We start from the raw sequence: 17,198 nt of genomic DNA, 5'->3' as shown, positions 1-17,198 counted from the left end.
TCTTCCTTTCAATTTGGATACCTTTTATTTTTCTTGTATGATTGCCGTGGCTCAGACTTCCAATACTATGTTGAATAAAAGTGTGAGTGGGCATCCTTCTTCCAGATTCTAGCTTTTCACAGTTGAGTATTATATTGGCTATGGGTTTGTCATAAATAGCTTTTATTATGTTGAGATATGTCCCCTGTAACTCACTTTAGTAAAAGTTTTTATCACGAATGGACATTGAATTTTGCCAAATGGTTTCTCTGCATCTACTGAGATGATCATGTGGTTTTTGGTTGTCTTTGTTAATGTGGTGCATCACACTGATTTGCATATGTTGAACCATTTTTGTAAACTTGGGATGAATCCCACTTGACCAAGGTGTATCACCTTTTTTCTGTGTTGTTGGATCCAGTTTGCTAACATTTGTTGAGAATTTCTGCATCTATATTCACCAAAGATATTGGCCTGTAATTTTCTTTTTTAGTGGTATCTTTGTCTGGTTTTGGCATCAGGGTAACTGATGGTGGCTTCATATAATGTCTTTGGGACTGTTCCCTCCTCTTCAAACTTTTGGAAGAATTTGAGAAGAATCAGTAGAAGTTCTTTGTATATTTAGTAGAATTCACCTGTGAAGCCATTTGGTCCTAGACTTTTGTTTGTAGGGAGTTTTTTTTTTTTAATTACAGGTTCTTTCATTTCTAGTGATCACTCTGTACAAATTATCTATTTCATCTTGATTCAATTTTGGTGAGTTTTATGCTTCTAGAGGGCTTCCCTGGTGGGTCTATGGTAAAGAATTTGCCTGCCAATTCGGGAGACACAGCTTTGAGCCCTAGGTCAGGAAGATCTCCTGGAGAAGGAAGTGGCAACCCACTCCAGTATTCTTGCCTGGGAAACCCCATGGACAGGGGAGCCTGGTGGGCTACAGTCCATGGGGTTGCAAAATGAGTCGGACAAGACTTGGTGACTAAATACAACAATGTTTCTAGAAGTTGTTCATTTTTTTTTTAGCTTGTCAAATTTGTTGGCATGTAATTGTTCATAGTATTCTCTTATGGTCCTTGTATTTCAGTGGTATCAGCTGAGATTTCTCATTTTTCATTCCTATTTTGGGTTTTTTTTGGGTTTTCTCTCTTTTCTTTTTGGTGAGACTGGCCAGAAGTTTGTCGATTTTGTTTACCCTTTCAAAGAACCAGCTCTTGGTTTTATTGATTTTTTTCTATTGTGCTTTTTAATCCCTACATGTTAAGTGTGACCACCACATTATGAAGACTGTGACTTTAATTGTTAAAGATACACATTTTTATATGCCAAAGACATTAAAAGACAGTCAGTTGCTTCATCTAGTATTCAACTGAATAGACAGTGATATTATTTCAATGCAGGGGTAAAACTGAGTGTACTTATTGAGACAACACAGACATCCAGTGAGGAGCCTTAAAAACCTTTCAAGTGACTTTTGACTGTATTATATTCAAGTTGGATGTAAGTAAGAGTAATTCTTTATGACACAGAGCCACTGAAAGTTTCTGTCTGCTTTAAAGATTTCAGCATCATATCTAAGCATTCAGAAGATTTTATTAGCAATTGTACTTAGGATATCTGAGATGGTCCTGATTAAGGGTAATGAGAGCCTGAACAAGGCTGACCCAGGTGGTCATTCAAATTTTCATGTATTCATTTGTTGTACTTATTTACTGAGGGTATACTACATTCCAGAGACTGAAATTATAATTAGATATTAGGGATATGAAGACTAATATGACACAGACCCTGCTCCCAGGAATTCTCAGTCTAAGTAGAAGGCAACAGACATTTATTAATAGATAGATTCTAGCGTATAGATGCTATCAAAGAATTCTGTAGATGGTTCATTAGAATACAAATGAAGAGGTCTGCCTGGAAAAGGTTCAAAGACTACCTAGAAAGAATCATGAAATAAAATGTAGTGCTGAGAACAGTGCCTGGCATGTATGGTAAGTGGTCAGAAGTATTAGTAATGACTGCAGGGGGGTGGGACATAGACAGGGATGCAGGAAATAGCCTAGTGCACTTGGTTAGCATAAGTGTGAGATAAGTGTTTCATGGAGAACTTGTATGCTTTCACCTATTTAGAAGTGAGAAAAGATGCCTGCACATCTCCTTTGGTCTCAGTTAAATTTCTATTTCACAGACAATGGGCTTCACACTTCCTCCTTTGGGCTTCACACTTCCTCCTTATCTATTTGCTGAAAGGAATCTGAGTCAAAAAGCTAATATTCCAACTGGAAGCAAATACATCATTTGCTACAAAGATTTTAAAAGTATAAGCTCAACCTTGTGGCCAGCTTCTCCAGATGTTGCTCAAATCAATTAAAATTATTCAACAGGTCTTTAAAAAGCTGTGGAGCAATCAAAAACATAACCTCCAGTGTGTGTGTATGCTGGAAATGGCATCCAGGTAGGGGTGGTGTAAAAGTCATTGCTAATGTGTATGGATTTTGTTTATCGGGTGATAAAATAATCTGAAATTGCTCGAGGTAATTGTACAACTCTATGAACACTAAAAACTACTGAATTATACACTTTAAATAAATTTTTAAAAATATAAAGTGAATTGATAAAGCTGGTAAAGTGATTAATAGAATACAAAACAAAACACAAACATACATAAGATGACCTAGTTCCAAAACTGGTTCCTAAAAACATTTTTACTTTTCCTTCCAATAGATACTTGAGGCCAAGGTATTTCAATTTCAAAGAGGTTCACCATTCTGACAAATATGTTTGACATGTCAGAACCCATTCACTGTTGATGAAACACAGCTGAAAGCGTGAACCTTGTTCTTCCCAGGCCAATTCAGCCACTGGTGCCAACACCTTCAACTTGCAAACTCAGTGCCATCCAATTCTCAAGCCCAATCCTGAACAAGACCTGAGATGAAGGTAGGAGTGAGCCCAGAACATTCACATCATCTCCCTGTTCCCACTGGATTTGACTGCATTACATACCTTTGTTTCTGTCTGGCCCTTTGATTAGTCCTGATTATGTCATCCAGTAGAACTGAGCCATTGTTTTCAACCTCAGAGGCTTGCCTGGTCGGGCCCTGATTCCTTCTCGAGGGTTAGGCTCTACCTCTCCTAAATTCTCAGGCATGAGGTAGGGTTTTCCCCAACTGGGAAGACCATGTGTAGGATTTCAAGTCCCAACATCACCTAGAGATTTTTGCTATTCTACACTAGATCAAATCTTCTTAGAGAATAAGCCCAAGTTTGTTCTTCTTGGTAGGTGGTAATTTAGAGTGCTGACCCCTTCACTTGGGGCTTCCCTGGTGGCTCAGTGGTAAAGAACCCACCTGCCATGCAGGAGATGTGGGTTTGATCCCCAGGTTGGGAAATCCCCTGGAGAAGAAATTGGCAACCCACTCCAGTATTCTTGCCTGGGAAATCCCATGGATGGAGGAGCCTGGAAGGCTATAGTCCATGGGGTTGCAAAAGAGTCGGACATGACTTAGTGACTAAACAAGAATAACCCCTTCACTTGGGGTCAAGCTCAACAACCAGCTCAGCTGTCTTAATTTCAGAAACCAACTAGTTTGAACTTCCCTTGCAGTTCAGTGATTAAGAATTTGCCTGCTAAGGAACGGGACGTGGATTTGGTCTCCGGTCTGGGAAGATTCCACATGCTGCAGGGCAATGAAGCCTGTGTGCTGTAGCTACTGAGGCCCTAGCACTCTAGAGCACATGCTTGCAACACAAGAAGCCATTGCAATGAGAAGGCTGCTCGCTGCAACTAGAGAATAGCCCCTGCTTGCTGTAACCAGAGAAAGCCCGTGCAGCAATGAAGACCCAGCGCAGCCATACATAAATAAACAAAAAACTAAAAAAGAAGAAACCAACTAGTTCTTTTTCTTTTCCATTTCCAGAAATCTACTGCTGAGATTTCATCAAGTGTATGGCTGAGTTCATCAGAGTTGTGACATAAAGATAGCTGGCACAGCAATGCAATACTCAATGAATGTTAGTTCTGTTCTTTCTTTTGTATCTAGTCAATTTAAACTTGCTCTACTTACCTGGTGTACACAGTCTAAGAACTGTAGGAAGACTGGAGTGAAACCACTGCCCTGATAGCTGAGGGTCAAGCTGCTCCGCTGACTGAATTTATGACCAAAAGAGAGCCACTCCTTTTCGACCAGCATCCGGAAGCCTTCAAGCGTCCTATAAAAGGGATCACTGAGTAACTGAACCAGGGAGGTCACCTAGGGCACAAGCAGGTTGGATACTTCATTACTTTCAGCCCCGAAAAATTCCTGTTGCTAAGACAAAGCACATCATTTTGATGACAGCTACTCTACAAGCAAAGTTATCTGGATGGCAAATTTGTTCACTAACCTGTCCAGGACAACTAATTGTATTAATTCTACAAGCTTTCCATTAAAAAGCAAGACTCAAATTCATTTTGGTTACATTTTTCTACAGAGAATTAAGAATTTAATCCTTGCCTGGCCAGTTTGCTGACTGTGGCTTTCTCCTAGGTTAATCAACAAGGTCAGAGGATCAGTTCAAACCTACATCTTCTGGGAGATGTAGACTAACGTTTTCCTGTAGATTACACTCATACTTTGGCGTGAGTAAAGAAGGGGCTAACAGAACCAGAGAAAGAACTGACAAAACATAGGAAAGACGGCCTGTGTTCTACACTGCTGGTCATGCCTGCATGGTACATCTGCGGTGATGCCATGTGGAGCCTGATGACCTGAGTCAGAGCGCCCAGGCTATGGAGGGCCTGGGAACTCCTGGCACAGAGCTTTTTAATGGATACCAGGCAGTGTTTAACAGAGGACCTTCTCTGTCCATAAACACATTAGTCATTATACAAAAGATTCACCTGCAGAATTTTAAAATAATTCAATTGAAATACAAATATAAAACTATCTGAAAATATGGTTTAATAATTTACTTGTGCAGTGATGTCCCAGCCTTCTTCCAAACACACCAAAACTGAGGAACCATTCTCAAGTACTTCTGAAACAACCACAGCCAGCTGCAATATCCTATGAAGCTAAGAAAAAGGAACAGAGGCCAGATTTAGACCAAGTGCTTTCTGAGCACCAAGAACAGACACACTTGCTATCAACCTTAGATAATCAAACAAGTTAGGGATAAAATATTTCAACAACAAAGAATCATATAAATTTTAAACAATTAAAACTCTTCATCAAAATCAAGATTAAGCAACAACACAATTTAAAACAAATTGAGCTCACAAGATTCCCCTCAAAGCCAAAGAGCTATAATTCTATGGAGTGGCAAAGACAGGTTTTAAGTGGCCCTTGCAATACAGTTATTGGATTTAAAATTTCTTATTATATGATGTAGTATATTTTATCTCAGAGGGCTGCACAACTTTGTAAATATACTAAAAAGTATTTTTCATTTTAACTGAACTGTACACTTTTTAAATTTTAAAAGCCTCTTATATTACAGAAAATATCCATACCAAAAATCTTAGGAGAAAGAAAAATATTACAAAATATATGTAAAATGCATCTCCCTAGAGAAATTATAAAAAATATTGCTTCTATCAAATGTGAATTGTACACTTAAGTATTTGTACTGTGTATCAAATGAGAACAAAACTTGCATTTGTGGCTCAGCTTTTTGAGCCAAGCCAGTTGACTCAAACAGAGTCCCTAATGAACAATTAGGTTGTGAGCAGAGCATATAGATCTCAAAACTAAATGTGTAACATTCTGATTTAAAAAAATTTTTTTTAAGCCTCACTTGACATAATTTGTAGAATGAATCCAACTTGCAATTTAAACACCCCCACCAACATATTTTAAAGAGCTAGGCTATTTGAAGCTCCTCACCCAAAAGTTCCTATAACACAACTATTACCAGGCCTGAATTCTCTTGGGCTTAGTTAGCATTTGCTCTAAGTTAACTTTTAAACTGTCAGTATCCCAAGTGGGGCAATGTTTTCCATTGTTTTTAGTCACTAATTTCTGATATGGATCCACTATGAAGTAAGGAGCAGAATGAAGAACAGATGGATAGGTTGAGTGGTGGGAACATTTTGGGGCTGGGGCTCATAGCTTAGGAACAGAAGGGAGTACTGATTGCTCAGCTTCCATGGCTACTTCAAAGTATCCTGAATTGCCTTAACAGTAATTAACACAGCCTCATACAGACTTTATAGCTAATTATATATGTGGCTGTTTTCCTCGAGTTTAAGTACCTTGAGAATAGTCACTGTCCTGGGTACTTACATCATTTCCTTGCTTCCCCCCACCCCCTTTTTAGTTCCATGTACTGTGGGAAACAATCCATTTTCCTCCTCAAGTGAGGAAGGGGGAAAAAAAAAGAGGTTGGAGACTTGGAGGTTGATGTAGACAGGGGAGAGAGGGGCTGCGTACTCCTGTGGGGGGAGAAGGAGTAATGAACAAGCACGAGGGGCCTAAAGACAAGGCTGTCCTGCAGAGAGGCTCTTGGCCAAATGTCTGCATCAGTGTATGAAACATGCATGTCATAAATACTGTTCTTCCTGTGGTTTGGAAGACATGTGGGTTATGTGCTGGCATACCTATTTCCTTAATTTCTCGATAGGAGTTCAATTGAAAACATCACAAGACTGACTTAGCTGAAGGAAGGATATAAGTGGTTTTTCCTAAACCTTAAGAAGGCTTCGGGGCATCCAAAGTGCCTTTGGTGGGCTGGTTTGGGAGATGAATCCAAAATCCAGAGAGATGAAACAGGCAGAGACAAAAAGAAAGTGAGAAAGTAAGAGGAAAAGGCCCTTGGAGCCACATAGAAGTCACGTTCTGTCCTGGATTATCACTCTGCTAATGACAGACCAGAAGCCTTATAAATACATGTTGATTAAATTTGTTATGTATCAAAAAGCTTCCACCTAAAAACAATGATCTTTCTTAGCATCCTATGGAGACCATATTTCAGTAACAGAGAAAAACCCAAGGATGAAGAATTCCACCCCTGCATCTCCTACATCACTTGGTGCCCTGGATCTGAAAGGCCTTTATAGAGGACACACAAGAAGGGGAGAGAGTGTCAGGTAGTGGGGAATACAATATTCTTTCCCTCAAATATCAATTCTGTATATCCCCTTGGGACTCTCTTTCCTTGAGTTAGAAGACAAGCTGCTTTAAATATTACCTGTGGGAACCACTCAGAGTCTCCCAGGGCTCTTAGGAAGGTCACTTCTGAGTCAGTAGGGATGGCACTTGGAACACAAGCCCTCATCAGCTTTTTGAAACTGGTTTTCACTTGTCGGATGTCATGATATTCAACAGGAACAAACTCACAATTTAAAGCAAATTCTAACTTGAAGTTCTGTGGATGAAGATGCAGAGAATTAGGCAGATGAAGTGTAACAGGTATAAGAGCAATGTTCTCAACAGGGCAATGCTTAATAATATACAGTCAGTTGAGGCCAAGGAGCTTCAGGGGCTGCAATGGGTCACGAAGGTCAATCTTGTGTGGCTAATGAGTCAGTATTGCTGGAAAGAGATATTCAGTCCGGTCTAGTGGTTTGACTTGACTTCTCACTCTGAGAACTTGAAGGAGGCTACTTGTAGACTGGAAATTTATCTGATGGAGCCTATAGCACCAAATAGAAGCCACTTATAAGGCCATGAACCCGGAAGTCTAAAGAGGAACCAATGATGCACGACTAATCCCAAACTGTAAACTAAATCTCCTTAAGATGTGCGTGACAATTAAAAGGCACTACGCTATTGAGGTTCCGGGGCTCTACAAATTAAAGTTTATAGATATACACATTTGTTTCTTATTATGCAAGTAAAACATAGTCACTGTGAAAATGAAAAAAAACAGAGTCAACACTGAGAAGGAAATAGAAATCACTGTCTCACTGTCCTAAGACGACTAATATTGTAGTTATTCTTTTAAAGCCAACAATAAAAAAATGATATACAGTAAAAATGACAGGCTTTGTTGATGTCTAACTTTTGGACAATTTTTTCCACTCAATATGACATATATTTCAATCTATATTTATTTGAGTACTTTTACTCAAATAAAAATTCATACAGAATTTTTGTACTTTTAATCCGCATGGAGTTTTTCCAGGTGAGTTTTCAATATTAACTAAAGAACGCTAAATTGATGGCTCACTGAAATAGTTTATTTTGATAATCTAGTTGCCTACTTCTGAAGATTTAAAAGTTCTCCAGCTTCTTATGGCAAAGAATGAATGAATTTTCTCATGTTCTTTTCACTTTCTTCATATCCTGCCCAAATTACTCTAAACTGGATCATCTGTTTTCTAAAGACTGACTATACAATATGAATGTGCTTAGCACTACTAAAGTGTATATGTTAAGATAGTAAATTTTGTTATTTGTATTTTACCACAACTAAGCAAAATTGCTGCCAAAGATTATATATAGGGTCCATTTCATGTTTTATACTGGTTAGAGTATTTTTTAAAGGCCTATAAAAGTTTTAAAGTAAAAAGCAAAAACCCTCAAGTTTTTTTTTTCCCTTTAAAGAGCATTTCCAACATATATTAAGAAAAAAAGTTTCTTTGTCTTAGTAATTCCACCTTTAGGGAGCTACTCTAAAGAAATAATCTAAAATGTAGGAAAAAATCCTATAGTGGATTGTATTGTATCTCAATAAAAAATAAGCTGTATGCTACTGTAATTTTACATATAGATGATAAAGGAAAACAGAAAAGAACTCATGTTCTCATACTGCTAGGTTCTTTATCTCAAGCCATAACATGTTTCCATGTTATATAATATAACAGACTTCATAAGTATTTCAGTCATTGGATAATTTTCCAAATTGTTGGATATTTTGGTTTCTTTATCATCAATGTGTCAAATTTCAGTCACATTTTCAAGTTTTTTTTAACCTTTTTTTTTGCTTTACTTTAAAAGTTATATACAATTCAAAACATTTATTACAATTCAGATATATTTACTAAGATATTTGAACATCTATGTTCCTGAGTATAGTTCCCTGTGCTATACAGCAGGTCTTTTTTTGTTATCTACTTTATTTTTTAAACTTTTTATTGATGTATACTCTACTAAATTGATTTAAAATGTTGTGTTATATAAATTAAAAAAAACTTCTAATACATAAAAATTAGTTTATTTTTCAGGACAACTAGATTCTTTTCTATTTCCCATCTACACTTGAGCTAGGTATATTTACCTTAAGAGGCTTCCCTGGTGGCTCAGACGTTAAAGAATCTGCCTGCAATGCGGGAGACCCAGGTTCGATCCTTGGAGAAGGGAATGGCAACCCACTGCAGTATTCTTACTTGAAGAATCCCACAGGGAGAGGAGCCTGGCGGGCTACAGTCCATGGGGTCACAGAGACTTGGAGACGACCGACAGAATGGCACTTTCACACTCACCTTACAGAGCAGGAGTTATCAACCACAGTGTGAGACACACTCTTAGATTATAAGGGATTTGTCACCAAGATATTAAAGTGTGTGAATTAAAAATGGTAAATAAAGCCAATTCCAGATTATTTAGAACAAGTCACTCTCACTTATTGGTTTCCTGTGTTTCCTTTTGCTGGGAGAAAAAGGTGTGGAGCTGTAACTAGGCAGCACTGTGCTGGCTAGACTGAGGCACACATCAAAGAGACATGCACCCACAATCTATAGACGGAGTTCAATAAAAAAACGTGAATGGGATACACAAAACTCCTAATAACTAATGTGCCAGAAATTATGTTTGGGATTATGGAACTACGCTTTTTAAATATAATATTGTATTGATGAAAGAAAGAAGGGAGGGAGGAAAGGAGGAAGGGTCTTAAGTGGCCAGTCTTTCTTACTTGTTTATGCCCGATCACACAGCTTATCTGAAGACTGATATGCAAAGGGAATGGTAGAGATGAGCACTCAGGAGACAAACCTTGGGGAGTGACTCAGATCATAAATAAGTGGTGTGCTTAAGTGTGAAAAGTCTGTGCTCTGGTAAAGACACTGGTGCCATGGAGGCTGTGCAGGCCTCCCTGGGCTACTGTTGAAAAATGTCCCAATTATTTTGTGGACGTAAGATTACCTGCTGCATCAGAAGACACGTGTGCATATTTAAAAACTGAGCATTACCCAGCAGTTTCATTCTACCCTAGAGCCTGGAGACTAAGTGACTACAGCAGTCCAGGCAGCAGGAGAAGTGCCAGCAAAGCTAGATTGCCACAGAGGAGCTGACTCAGGCTCTGGAATCCTCTGGACCAAGCCTGAGGGATCCTGCTTGCAGCCTCCATTCTTCAGTTCAACTGAAGGTCTGCCTAGTTCAACTGAAGGTCTGCCTATATTGTCCAGTGCTCACTGCAGCCCTGGACTAAACTTGAGAGGATTTCTTAATTAACAAATACTTTTTATTTCCCATACACCTGTCAGTAATGATGAAATTTATTTTGTAATGTGTGAATTGCAAAACATTAAATCCAGAAGAATTAATGTTGCTTTTTGAGATAGAGACTGTCTTTACAATTTAGAGGACTTGAGCACAGTGAAGCTCTTTAGCATAATAATTGAAAAGAATAAAGTTGATTAGCAGCTAATTAATATTTTACATTTTCTGACATGTCTTAGGAGGACATGTGTCTCTGTATAAAGCCTTGAGAAATCTTAAAAAATGTAACTTAAGAAGTACAACCTTGTCCTTCCCTTGCTTCCATATGCCATACTCCTCTTTCCACTCTTCTTCCTTCCTATAGCTTTATCAATAGGTTTACGAAGAACAGAAACATCTGTTTTGCCATGGGCACAGATTCTGGAAGCTGAACTGAGAGAGTGGAAAACCACAGCCTGAATAGCCTTCTTTTTTTAAATGTATACTCCTTAATAGTCTTGATGTTTATGCTGATTTTCAAAATGGTTATGTACCACAACTTACTTTACCCATTAACAATCAAGAAGTTGTGGTACGTATATAATAATGGAATATTACTCAGCCACTAAAAGGAACAAAATTGGGTCATTTGTAGTGATGTGGATGAACCTAGAATCTGTCATACAGAGTGAAGCAAGTCAGAAAGAGAAAAATATTGTACATTAATGCATATATAAGGAATCTAGATAATGTTTCTGATGAACCTATTTGCAGGGCAGGAATAGAGACACAGACATAGAGAATGGACTTGTGGACACAGTGGGGGAAGAAGGCAGGATGAATTGAGAGAGTAGGATTGACATATATACACTACCATGTAAAAAACAGATAGCTAGTGGGAAGCTGTATATAATGGGGAGATCTGCATGGTGCTCTATGATGACCTAGAGGGGTGAAGGGAGGCTCAAGAGGGAAAGAATATATATATACTTATATCTGATTCATGGTGTTGTACAGCAGAAACTAACTCAACATTGTAAAGCAATTATCCTCCAATTAAAAATACCCTATGATAAACCATAATGGAAAAGAATATTAAAAAAAGAATGTATATATGTGTGTGCTGAGCTTAGTGGCTCAGTCATGTCTGACTCTTTATGACCCCGTGGACTGTAGCCTGCCAGCTCCTCTGTCCATGGGGCTTCTCCAGGCAAGAATACTGGAGTGGCTTGCCATGCCCTCCAGGGGATCATCCCAACCTAGGGATCGAACCTGGGTCTCCTGCATTGCAGGTGGATTCTTTAACATCTGAGCCACCAGGGAAGCCCAAAACAATTATCCTCCAATTAAAAAAAGTATCCTATGATAAACCATAATGGAAAGGAATATTAAAAACAGAATGAATACATTATGTGTAACCAAATTACTTTGCTGTAAAATAGGAATTAACAACATTGTAATCAACTATACTTCAATAAAAGAAAAAAATGATTATGAATAAGCACTTTTTTCATAGGTAATAAATATGCATGTGTGTGTATGTATATGTATCTCCTACATAAGTACAGATAGACATACATATGTAAACATATTCATGAGCTGATTTTTTTGAGATTAATTATTAACTCCAGGTTAAGAATCCAAGCTGCAAAAAAAAAAAAAAAAAAAATTCTAGGAAAATTGGTTTATGAAATAAGTTTTAGAAGCTGCCTTCCTGTATCCATGAAGTTTCTAAGTGAGAAAAAGAAATCTTACCCTTAGCTGTGACTTCTCACCAAATATATAAAGGGCTGCTTGACGTTTCAAGAGCTGGTTTTGCAGGTAAGTGCTGTTACTGAAGGAAGTCGAGTGATCCTTGCCTGCCAGCCGGGCGCCAACATCAATGAAGGATGTTGGAGAGCTGATCAGGCGAGTGCTAGAGCGAAGACTTGCCCAAACACCTTCACAAAAGTCAAAACAGTTGAGTGAGATAATCTGATGTGAGAATGCCACTGGATAGGGAAAAAGATGCATGCTCTGCGGGTATGGTTTTAGAGGTAACAGCAAATTAATTCATCTAAGTAATCATGTTTCATATTGGTTATCTGCATCATATAAGCATTATTCAACATAGCATTTCAAAAATCATTTGGCTCAGAGGAACCTAAGAAATCACCCAAGTCAATTCTATTTTTGCATACAGATATAAATTCAGTATTTATAAATATATACTGAGATCATAAATAGAGTGCACTGACTCTAGGAAAGAGAAAAATGTGGGCAGGAGGCAATAATGAAGCCTAGGGAGGAGAACATGGGAGTAAATTCCTCATGGCTTCAAGAAAGAAGTAAGGAACATTTTTCTGCTTTAGTCAGTCAGTTCAATAAGAAATCCACATTAAGAAATAAATCAGAACTTTACTAAACCCACTAAAATTTGAGGCTGGACTTAGAATTAATATTTGCACATCATGCCAAAATGATGTAATTTTAAGTCAGTAAGGATTATATTTTTATCTTTTTTTCCCCAGTATCCAGGAAAAACAGTGAAAAGTTATAATTTAGTAATGCGCATTTCACTCTTAAGAGGCTTTATTTAAGAGGGACAGTCAGAGGCAGATGTCTTCTAAGGGAAAGACGAAGCTAAGCTACTAGGAAGAATCTCATAAGTTGAGCTTAATTATATTAATTAGAAAAATCAAGCACTTTATATGCAAGTTAGACTATCAAATATTAAATATTTAAACACAAAGGCATATAATACATCTTGAATTTGACAGAGGTCCTTAGAAATGCCCATAGACTGTAATGTCAGGCTGGTGATGGAGTCACAGGGGTACATAACACTGCTACTGCTTCCCTAAAGTGTCTTCTTTAGATTTGGAAAGGCTCTTTGAGAAGCTTTAATCTTTGACAAATATTAAATCAAGCCATGTTTCTAGGTGACCAGAAGTCACCATGATAATGTCACGTCTGCTTCTCTCTTTATAATCATCTATAGGGTCAGAAGACCAGTTCTCAAGAAAAGGTTTTGTAATTTCTGCTTAATATGGATGAATCTATTATAACCTATGAGTTTTCTTAGATACTATGGCAAGTGTTAATTTTTTTGTAAATGAAGTCACAGAGGAAATTCAGAATGTGGATGAGAATAAAGAATATAATTTGACAAACAAATGTGAAAAAAGTCACTTGTAACACATATGCCTTCATATGAAGATGGTTAAAAAGAGTGATACATCAGGACAAATAATACAGTACCTTGATTATGGACTCTTCCCTTAGCTGAAGATTTGGGATTGGACTGAGTAAAACATTTATCTCTGTACCCATGCACTGGTAGGTAAGATTAAAGAAGGAAGGAGGAAGGAAATGTACATAGCAGCAAACATCAGAGTAAATTGCGTAAGAGAAGAACAGGTTAATTTTAAAAATTAAATTAACAATAGGGAAAATGTAAATATAATAAAAGCAGAAGATTTGATTAACAAATAAAAAGCTTATTTGATTAACAAATAAACAGTCACACAAAAAGATGAACTAAGTGTCTGTTAAATGAAATTTCAGCACTTGTTTATAAATATTATAAGCACAATGAAATGGACAGCACAGCAAAGAGTGCCACTAAAAAATTATACCAAATGGAATAAGCTTTTAGAGGTTGTCATTTGGTGAGAAACAAATTTTTATAATAAAATTAAGGAATTTGGGGAGGGGGTGAATGTTAGGAATACATTGGTCCTGGTATTTAATGAGGCTGACTGATTCGCAAATACGATTTGCTATATAACACATTTATTCTTTGAGCAAGGTCGTCATATCAGGAATGAAGCTCTACCAACCATTTGGAATAACAAAGGGCATGTTTTTGCAGTAGAGCAGTAAGCATTGCCACACTATCTTCTTTTTTCTCTTTTCACTTGGAAATTCCATTTATTTTCCATAAGCCGACAGTTATGCACAGCAAAAATTTATGATCCTGTGACAATACCCAATGCCACAAAAAATATAGCTTGTGATGGCTGACGTAATGACTTCTCCTAAAATCCCTACTTGCACCAAAATGATAGGTAGTATCAAAGATAATACTTTTGTAATTTGAGTAATTTTTTTTTTCTGACAGAAAGTGCTTCATGACTGTGGCAAACTTTACCTGGTAATAACAAACATGGTGAGAAGTCAGTCACAGTTACATTCTTTCCTGAGCAAAAGAACTGTTCAAGTTACTTAAGAAAAATGATTCTGTACTTATTAAGGATTGACAACATTAATGGCAGGATAATTAAGCTATCTATTTCAAAACTACATAAAATATGACATAATTTGATAAAAGGAAAATCATCAGACATGATCTTTCATTTCTGCCTCACTCCTTTGGAAACAGGAAATGAAGGGCACTGATGGTTTCAGTAGCCAAAAGAAGTCAGAAAGCTCAGGGCTGCAGAGGTTCTGGCTGATGGTACACAGAAAATGCTACTACAAGACAGAACAAAGACCTGAAAGAGGCACAAGGCCTGCCGTGTGTGAGCCTACTAGTCTCCTTTCTGTCAAGGTTCTGAGCTTTCATACTGAAACACAGATTAGTAAATGCTTGCTACAGTGACGCCTGAGTGGTTGGTTCCCTGACTTTGAGATATTGTTCTCTAAATATATCATTTTCTTACGCTAGTCCCTCAGCCTAGAATGACCTCTCTCATTTCTTTACCTGATAAAAAACTCCTTATTCCTTAAGATCCAGGAACAATGTAGACTCTGAAAAGCATTCCTGACTGTCCCCAGAGATGTAGAGAGCTCTATTTGAACTCTGATCCCATAGCACACTGTGATTATTCGCACATCTTATTCTACTTGATTGTGTGTTCCCAAGGGCAGAGACCTAATCACATTTAGTCTTTGTTGTTGCTGGCTGTGCCATGCGTCTTGTGGGATCTTAGTTCCCCAATCAGGGACTGAACCTGGGCTCTCAGCAGTGAAAGCACAGAGTCCTAGCCACTGGACTGTCAGGGAATTCCCCACAAACAGTCTTATCTCCATGCTGAGAGCCTGAAATGTAGGTACTGCAAACATTTGTTGATTCTTTTCTTTTTGAAAATTGATACATGTAAGCTGTTGTGGTTCTCTACTATATCCTGAACTCAGTTATTTGCCCTGAAAGAACAAAAGGGATATTAAATTTTAAAATAATTAAGTACTTTCTCAAACAGAGCCTCATTAACGAAAAACTGCCAAGTATTATTACCGAGCAGAAAATCAGCAATGAGAAAACAGCCTGTACTAATATGGGGCCAACACAGGACTTAAACAACTGTAATTCCATCTGGCAATCATGTTAACCAAAGGCATGACACTACTTCATTGGTGGTGAGGTCTACTTATTTTCCTAAGTGATTCTCAAGTGTCAAATACGTGTCCTGAGCATGTTAACACCAACCTGGAGGTGTGTGTTTCCAAACTGCAGAGTCCTCCTTAGTGGTCTGTGAAATGATTTTAGAAGGTCAAACTGTATTTTTAAAGAAGTGAAACAGTTTAGAACGGAAAAAAGGTATGTGCACTGCTTGTGGTGTATATATGCATATTGTTTTGTGAAACTTTCGTTATAGTCTATATACATTTTGCATATATATACAAATGTATATGTATACATACAGTAAGAAATACATTTTATATCTGTAAGTCATGATCAAAAAAATTTGAAAGTTATTGGTCTAGGCCTAAGGCACATTTCCTTTATCTGCTTGCCTTTTGCCAGTGAGGAGCAACCCGACTTAAGGCAATTTACATTCAAATATAGACTTCCCTCCTATTTCAGTGGAGTATTAAGCAACGATAATGACAATAACTTCAATAGTGATACTATTTATTATCTCCATTTTACAGATGAGGACACTGAAAATGAAGGTTTCCTAAGTTGCTTCCTATCACACACTAAGTGATGGGACCGCAGTTTGAACCTGAATGTAACTGAACCAAACTCTTCGTGTCTTGTTCCCTAAGCAACCATGTGGGCCTGGATCTGTCCAGGAGGGTCTGGATAAAGAGGGTGCTTCAGGGAAGAAGTGATCTAGTTCAACCCACCCATGGGAATGCAGTGTTGTTCAGAGCATGAGAGTTTCCTGAACAATGGTATTATTCTCTCTACTCTGTTCAGAACAAAGCAAGGAAAGAAGGAAAATAGATGCTAGGGTTGGATGTGGGGACAGCGTACTATATCTATCAATGTAACCTTATGCCTAGCAAAATGCATGAGGTATAAGTTATATTCAGGGAATGCTGCACTGAAATGGACTGAACTAATCCTAGTCCCAGTTCTGCTCTTATTTGCTAAGTGAGCTTGGCTAGGTCATGTCATCTCTCAAAGTCTCTTGAAACACCTGTCCTGAAGGTTATTTCAAGGATAAAATAACACTGCTGAGGAACTTAAAGGGCTGTGGAAATGTCAAGGAGGAAAAATGTAAAAATTTTCCTCCGTGTGGCTACTTCTCAAATACACCCAGCTATTTCACTTTTATATTTAAGAGGTAGATTTTCTCATGGCATTTTTCTACACAAGATAATTTAGCCAAGTTGCAAATATCTGCATTTTCCTCATAGGGCACAAAACCTACTGTCATTTTAAATGAAAAGCAATGTTATCTATTCACATCTTCATTTTTTTTTTTAACTGGTTCTTGCATCAAAAAGGTTGTTTCTCCTGTCTTGGGAACTCTTCAACATGCATGCTCAATGCTAAATGACCACCTAGATGCAAAAGGGTGAAGGAGAAGGTGGAGGTCAGTCTAAACCCTCATTCATCAGGGTAGGTAAGAGGCACAGTGGAGAGAGCATAAGAAGGAAACCAAGAACTAAGATTCTATGACAATGAAAAGGAACGGAAAAACAGTGAAAATAGAAGAGAAAAAAGGA

The 17,198-nt window shown here is 37.7% G+C and overlaps 1 protein-coding gene across 5 annotated transcripts in view; it reads right to left on the bottom strand.

Annotated features, from left to right (window-relative positions):
* Nucleotides 1–17,198, bottom strand: part of SBF2 (SET binding factor 2) — a 473,595-nt gene that overhangs the window by 29,299 nt on the left and 427,098 nt on the right. For 3 of the 5 annotated variants that reach the window (XM_081540683.1, XM_081540686.1, XM_081540687.1), the window contains 4 exons: nucleotides 12,072–12,256; nucleotides 7,144–7,320; nucleotides 4,928–5,029; nucleotides 4,041–4,226 (listed from right to left, as the gene is read on the bottom strand). In XM_081540683.1, the coding sequence (XP_081396809.1) occupies nucleotides 4,041–4,226; nucleotides 4,928–5,029; nucleotides 7,144–7,320; nucleotides 12,072–12,256 (650 nt within the window). Of the gene's footprint in view, nucleotides 1–1,200; nucleotides 2,903–4,040; nucleotides 4,227–4,927; nucleotides 5,030–7,143; nucleotides 7,321–12,071; nucleotides 12,257–13,556; nucleotides 13,632–17,198 lie in introns of those variants that run through there. The other 2 variants (XM_081540685.1, XM_081540688.1) reach the window with 2 other exon arrangements.

This window comes from Giraffa tippelskirchi, chromosome 11 (genome assembly GCF_054371585.1).
Source record: "Giraffa tippelskirchi isolate mGirTip1 chromosome 11, T2T-mGirTip1v1.2.pri, whole genome shotgun sequence".
Classification (NCBI taxonomy): Eukaryota; Metazoa; Chordata; class Mammalia; order Artiodactyla; family Giraffidae; genus Giraffa; species Giraffa tippelskirchi.
This window is presented reverse-complemented; position numbering and strand designations above follow the sequence as displayed.